This window comes from Rhodamnia argentea, chromosome 9, assembly GCF_020921035.1.
Source record: "Rhodamnia argentea isolate NSW1041297 chromosome 9, ASM2092103v1, whole genome shotgun sequence".
Lineage (NCBI taxonomy): Eukaryota > Viridiplantae > Streptophyta > Magnoliopsida > Myrtales > Myrtaceae > Rhodamnia > Rhodamnia argentea.
In genome coordinates, this window is record NC_063158.1 from 25,806,523 (window position 1) to 25,813,417 (window position 6,895).

At 35.3% G+C, this 6,895-nt stretch overlaps 1 protein-coding gene across 1 annotated transcript; it reads left to right on the top strand.

Moving 5' to 3' along the window:
- Positions 1-5,590: 5,590 nt before the first annotated feature.
- On the top strand, positions 5,591-6,324 carry LOC115742897. The gene has a single exon (XM_030677420.2). The coding sequence runs from the start codon at positions 5,607-5,609 to the stop codon at positions 6,135-6,137; it is 531 nt and encodes a 176-aa protein (XP_030533280.2). The 5' UTR covers positions 5,591-5,606; the 3' UTR covers positions 6,138-6,324.
- Positions 6,325-6,895: the final 571 nt, after the last annotated feature.

Here is a 6,895-nt window from a genome sequence, read left to right on the forward strand (position 1 = left end):
TCGGAAGTTCACGTGACCACAATAAAAGATCTGCCACGTCATATAAAATATTTAAATATAAAAGTCACGTAATTCATTTGACTGATCATTTTTCTCCGATTTTGACACTTAGTTGATGGTTTTGAAACTTTTAGCACTAAAACGAACACCGTATCCAACATATGACACCTTGTAGTAAACTTCTCCTGGAAGAATTGTAATGCTATTAGTAAATGGTGTCATAATCAGAAAATAAGGCATCCAGACATGGCCGAAGGTAACTGCCAATTCGAGCCCGGCAGGACACTTGGGCCTAACGGTCATTAACAGTATTCATATAATATCGATTTTTAGTACAAAATAATTCCAAAAGGCATATGAAAACCCCAGACCTTTTTCTTTAGGTCGGTCGTGGGCCATTCGAATCTAATTTTGTAAATACCCCACAGCCTCACAAAATTGTTTAAATGCTCTTAGTTTTCAATCTTTCAAAATTTGTGGAACTTCAATTTATGTTTAGCTCCTCAATTTAAGGAATTCATTGAAAAGATTAAAGCTAAATATTAAAAAGGAATAGGCCAGAGCATCGGCCCGTTGAAGGTGGTGAGGGCGCCACCCCCCCGCTTTACGCTTGAACCTCGCTTTTGTCATGCGGTGGTGGCGAGTGATCCTACTAATAGAATAATTAAATGTTATATTACGCTTTTATCTCATAATTTAAGTTTTTAAAAAATTTGAGAGTGTTTTAAAAAAAATCTCACATCGTATCAAAGTAGGAGGTGTTGACAACTAAATTTTGAATATTCCTTTTTTGTCGTTTATTTTGCATAAAAATTAGGACTAATTCTAGTTCTAAACAAAAATAATCAAATCAATTTTTTTTTTTTGCCGATGCTCACTCCGCATAATTTGATTAATGAGTGTTTTAAGTTTAATAGTATTTATTAGAATTATAAAATTAAAAAATGGTTTTAAAAAAAAAAAAATTGTTATAAGTATTTTTTATCATAAAGGCAAGGAAAGACATGGCTAGGTCATCGTGCCAAGCATGCAATGCAAGTGAGGAAAGATTATTTTCATGGTAAAAGAGGAAAGAAAAAATTGGTTAAAGATTTGATTCTTCAAGCCCAATCTTCTTCTGCACGTGAAGGGAGGAAAAAAGATATGTGTTCATGCCTTGAAAGATTTGTTGAGATTTGACCATGCAAGGGTGTGATATTCATTGAAAATATATCTTTATGTGAAGAAAGGAATTTCGGTCAAGAAAAAAAGAAGAAGAAAATTGTGATATTCTTTGAAGAAGCCCTAGCAATCCACTATATAAAGACACATCACACACTTAGAAAATACACGTGGCTAGAGAGGAAAGGGGGGTGATCTCCCGCGGCATATCATCCCGATGTATTTCGTCCACATCCATCGAGTGCATCTGCGCGCGCCTCCTTGTCATCCCAACTTAGCTCGTGCGCCTTGTCCATTAAGTTTTCCATTAACACCCTTTTGTCGCCCCTGTTCCACTCAATCAGCCTTATTTGGGTGGTAAAACCTTCTTTTGTCTTATTTGAGTCTCCAAAGTGCGGTGTGAGTTTTTAATTAAAATAATTAAAGTTGATAGAGAAACTTTCACATAAAATGAACTTTTATGTTTGGACGTTGCTTTGCTGCATCACCTTATCAACCTTGGTTTTGCTTTCTTATGCATATTTATTTGTTTGTATTTGATTTAATAAAATCTTGCCCTAACACATGTCCTCTTTGCCTTGTCCTCGGAAACATTAAGGCATTTATGACTCGTCTGACAATTGCCCGTAGTGTGAATTAGATATCAAATCCTCGATCTCGTGAGCGGATCGCAATTCCTAAATAGAATTTAAGGTTTCCTATGTATATAGGACGGTGGTATTCTATAATATATTCACATACCTAATAAATCGAATTTAAAGGTTTTATGAATATTGTTTATTTTTGTTAATTTCATTATTTTATGGTTTAATAATTCTAAATTAAGATGGATTTTTTAGGTTAAATTTTTCATTTGCTGAAATAAATTATAAAAATTAGACTTTGAATTTTTAATTAGGTAGTTCCTATTTTTATAAAAAAAAAAAAAAAAATATTTAATATAGTTTTTGATTATTATATTTTTTTTGTATTTATGAATGCATTCGTTTGCCTGTCAACATTCATTAGTTATCATGCATCATATAAAAAACAAAAAAATCATCCTAGATTTTTGAAACATTAATTAATTATGTAATAGTCCACATTTAATTTTGTTTTATGAAATAAAGTATTTTTCCAATACTTCATTTTTTCTAATCTACCTACATAATTTTAAAATCTCGTAAAATAGTTGTTCTGTCATTGTTTAATCTGATTAACCTAATAATTAACCTAAACTTTTTAGGTCGAGGTCATGTATTCAAATCTTTTCAGGCCTTATTTGTCTTTCCAATTAAACATGTCAATGCTTAGTCCAGGTCAAAAAGACTTAGAGGTCCCACAAAATCTCACACCCATCTCGAGCCAAAGTCCACGCTTAGTACTAGTAAAAAAAGACCTAAATGATTTGGAATTCTAAAACCGACCGCTTGCGTCGTTTAAAATAATTAGTCAATAAAAATATTTTTCATTGATTCATTTTTGTAAGATACAACCAAATCGGCTCATGGAAATATTTTTCCAAACTATTCATTTTTCACGAAATAAACGCACTTTGGTGGAAAACGATGTTGTTTGGGCATTGATTTATGCTTCAAATAATATCAATAGTCACGTAGAAAAGAGAAAAAAAAAATCACACAAGCATTATCCTTTTGTTATAGAGGACGGAGTTAACAAAGGGACTTAATCGCACCAATTTAATAAATTTTTAGGATTTGACTATACTATGTGCTAGCGACTTGTATTAATTGATGAGAACTCCTGATTTCTTCATTATCAATTTCGGATAATAGGAATCTTAGGCTACATTTGGTAATTAGGAAAAAAGTCGGAATATGATAAAATTCATCCTATCTTGTGTTTGGTTTCCGATCAAGACAAGATAAAGTATGATATAAATAGTATATAACCTGGATAAAAATTATCCAATGGGAAAGGTGAGATAAAGGTGGATAGCATTTCTTTTGTTCATGGTATGCAAACTGTTTTTCTCGAATAACAAGTTCTTAAATAATAATAGAATTTAAATAATATTTGAATCTAATGTTAAAAGGAAAATTCAAAATGAAAAAATACTAATAATTTTGATTTATACATATATTCTTAATTTTTTATGTCTACTATATATACATGCGTATACTTAGTACCCATATCATTAATAATATAGTTTATTATTTAATAAATGTTTTCATTAAGATATGATAGAAGGGAAAAAATAATAAAAAAAAAATATTAAAAAATAAAAATGAAGTAGAAGAACATAGATTCTTAATGAACGTATTCGAGCTTGAGAATGATCTTTCTAATTCTCGAAGAATGAGGGGCAATGAAATTTCTGAAAAAGAATTAACATCTCTATCTCATTCTCCTCCGTATCTCTGGTTTATGATGAAGTTTTGCAACTCTTTTGTATTTTTTAGTTCAAGACAAAACTCTACAAAAATGGCGAGAGAGTCAAAATTTATTCTCCTTCGTAACTTTTTAGTTCACGTCAAAAGTCTATAAAAGCATATCGAGAGTCAAAACTTATCCTCTATATTTTTGTGGTTCATATTGAAGTTTAACAAAAGTAGCGAGAGAGGCAAAACTTTTCATAGCCGCAAGGTGAATAATCATAATTTCTCTCTCTTACTAGATTTTGCATTGAACTATGAGACATTCTTATATTCTCCGTTTGTACATTTTCAGGTTCCTTTACATTAGTATGTCATATATACCAAATAATAAACATGATATGATATGAAAATATTTAATTTTATTATTACGATTCACCAAGATAGGATATGGTAAACTCCCTACGTTCATATATTATAATGTCCTACTCGATCTTATCCCGATTAGAAATTCAGACGACCAATCACAATCTTATATCTTTAGCATATCTTCCACGACATTAATCCATACGATCAAGTCTCTACATCAATTAAAATCGCCTTCGAATATAAAAAGCATGTCTTTTCATAGAAAGCACACTACACAACACACACATGCTAGCAACTTCAGTTTGAGAGCATTCCAAAGTCCCATAATCATCTTTAAACTAATTTAATCTGACCCTTCTTCTTGTTTTAAGAATTAATTTGTTCTAACCTTTCTTATCATCCGTTTTCACCTGGTAGGATTAGGGGTTGCATTAACCTATAATATCCTAGTTTATCCCTTTAGAATGGGATCCATTTTCACTGTGGGAAAGCAGATATGGACATAATACAAATCAAATGCACGCCTTGTCTCCAACTCCTCCACAACTCACAACTCTCTCTCCCTCTCGAGCCTCGAAGTTTTCAAAAGCCTTTCTTAGAGAGAGACAGAGACAGAGAGACAGAGAGGGCTAGTGCTGCACAAAAGAAGCATCCATGGTGCATATGCAGCTTTCGCTTTGAGCATGCCATTCCAATCCAAGGACTCCAAGACAAAAAGGAATTGGTGCGAGAGAAGAAGAGAAAGAATGTTGGTACCTTTTGTTTTGTCGTTGCATTATTGTTCAATCAAAGGCACCGTCATCAACAAAAGCAACACTCCCTAAGATTATTCTTTCCCTCTCTCTCTCTTTTAATTACCCTTGTCCTTTTCAACCCCTTCACACTTCCCCCAACAACCATTTCTCCTCCTACTTCCTCTTTTCTCTCACATGAAAGAGAAAAATCTAAAACTTAGGAGAGAGAGAGAAAGAGACCTTTTTGGGAGTTTTATTTTTTTGGGAAAAAATTTTAGGGGTATTTGCAGAAATATTCATTTCGATAAAAATACCAAGAACATTCATTGGTGGTTAGGCATTTTCAGGGAGATCAACGATGAATAGATTGTATCGAGAATCGTGTCGGAGCGACCAATTTAACTAAAGTATTTGTCGAGTTTCTGATGCGGCTTTCATTCGGCTGATGTTCTCCCGTCCAATCTGGTTTGGCCGATTCAACTCGATTTTAATTACGTCCAACGATTGGATTCGATCTCCGGTACGATATTGAAAACACCGCGTTTTAATAGGCTTTGAAAAGCTTATCGTATCAAACCAAACCCCACCCAAAAAGAAAGGGAAAGGAGGGGGGGCTCGATCTCCAAAGCTCATATGAGAAAGTGGTTCTAGTGGGGCACAAAAGGACAGAGCATCGCCCGACCTTTTGCTCTTCCAAACACACCCTTCCATGTGCTAGTCCCTTTCGATGCCTTTGGACTCTTCTCTTCACACTCTTCCTCTTTAGCCTCCCCACTTTTGCCTCTCCATCCACGTACAGTTCCACACTAAACAAGCCCCCACCACATTAGATTGACCACTTGACATCTTCTATTTGGACCTTCCAACCTTGCAGCCGATTCTCATTCCCCTCTCTTTTGAAAAAGAATCACTAAAGAATTTTCTTGGGGTTCTAAATATTCACAGAATAATTCAAAACAACATAAAGTTGTTACCATTCTTCACATGGTATATATAAATATGTATTGTATGTGCATTAGGACTACACATGTTACGTGAATCCATTCAAACCCAAGAACCCAACTCGTATAGGCAACCAAACCATACATCAACCCTGGTTTTCAAGCGCAAAAAAATGGGTATTGGAGAGAGCAACAACCCCATTACGTTCCGATCCTCCTCCATTGCTCTTTTGCAAGAGAGGTTCAGGCAATTGCAGAAGGTGAAGGAGATGAGAGAGGAGAGACAACTCCTGAGGTCGCTCACAGAACCTAATAACAAGGTCTTCAGCCCCACAGCATCACCTCCACCATCCTCACATTGCGAGCCATTAGGGTTTCTCTTTCACGATCCCGAAGTGATGGTGAATAATGTCTATCCCACTTGTTCGTCCCCTCCTTGGCTCTCTCTTTCCCTCTGGCCGAGCCCACGGAGCAACTACTCTCGTCTTCAGGGTGTCGAAGCGCCAGCGCTCGTTGCGAGCCTGTGGCCCGTGGAGAACGCCTCCTTGCGCGTTTCGTCTACAAAGTGTAGGGATTATGATCACTTTGACGATGTCGACACGTCTCTTCATCTGTAACATAAGAGCACGTGATATACTTTCTTTTAGGCTGTATGCGTTATCGGATGAGCATACTATGTGTCCTCACTCAGTATGAACGGAGTTGAGTTTTGCCTGGCTCAGTTTGTGGTGCATCACATGGAAGAATTCCAAGCATCAAGTAGGAAAATGTGGTTATTATTATATAGTAATACTATTAACTCTTCTTTTGGGTTAGATCATCACATGAACATGAACCAAGTCATTTCAAGATTCTAGATATTGCATGAAAGGTTCAGACTTGGAGGAAGCTGGTGATATTACTGTATGTTGTAAGTGTGGAAGATGGAGAGGGCGCTTCAACGTCTGTGCAATCTGAGAAATCATGTCAAACTGAGTGGTTTTTACGTTCGCAAACTCGAAACTCTTAACTATGGAATGTTTTTTTAACAATGATGAACAAGCTTGCGCAACCAACTTCAGCTTATGAACCAGATCGCGTTTTCCGTATGTTGTCACTAACTAGTTGTAAACTTCATTATATGAAGATCCAATGCCATTCATCGAATGACTAAGAGGGGAAAAAAGGCCTACCAACTAAAGTTAAGTCGGCCAGTTTCGAATCTGAGTATAGTTAGTTTTTCAAATGAATGATCATATCCATGAAGCATACATAGTTTCTTTGTAGGACCATTTTAGTTACAGACAAGACATGGATCCTCTGAATTTATAAGTAGATATTACATAGACTCGCTTGTTTTCAGGAGATTATCATGAAATGTCGCTTATAAAACAAG

Excerpts from the sequence above, each read along its gene's own strand:
- LOC115742897 (XM_030677420.2), top strand. The coding sequence starts at position 5,607 with ATGTTACGTGAATCCATTCAAACCCAAGAACCCAACTCGTATAGGCAA.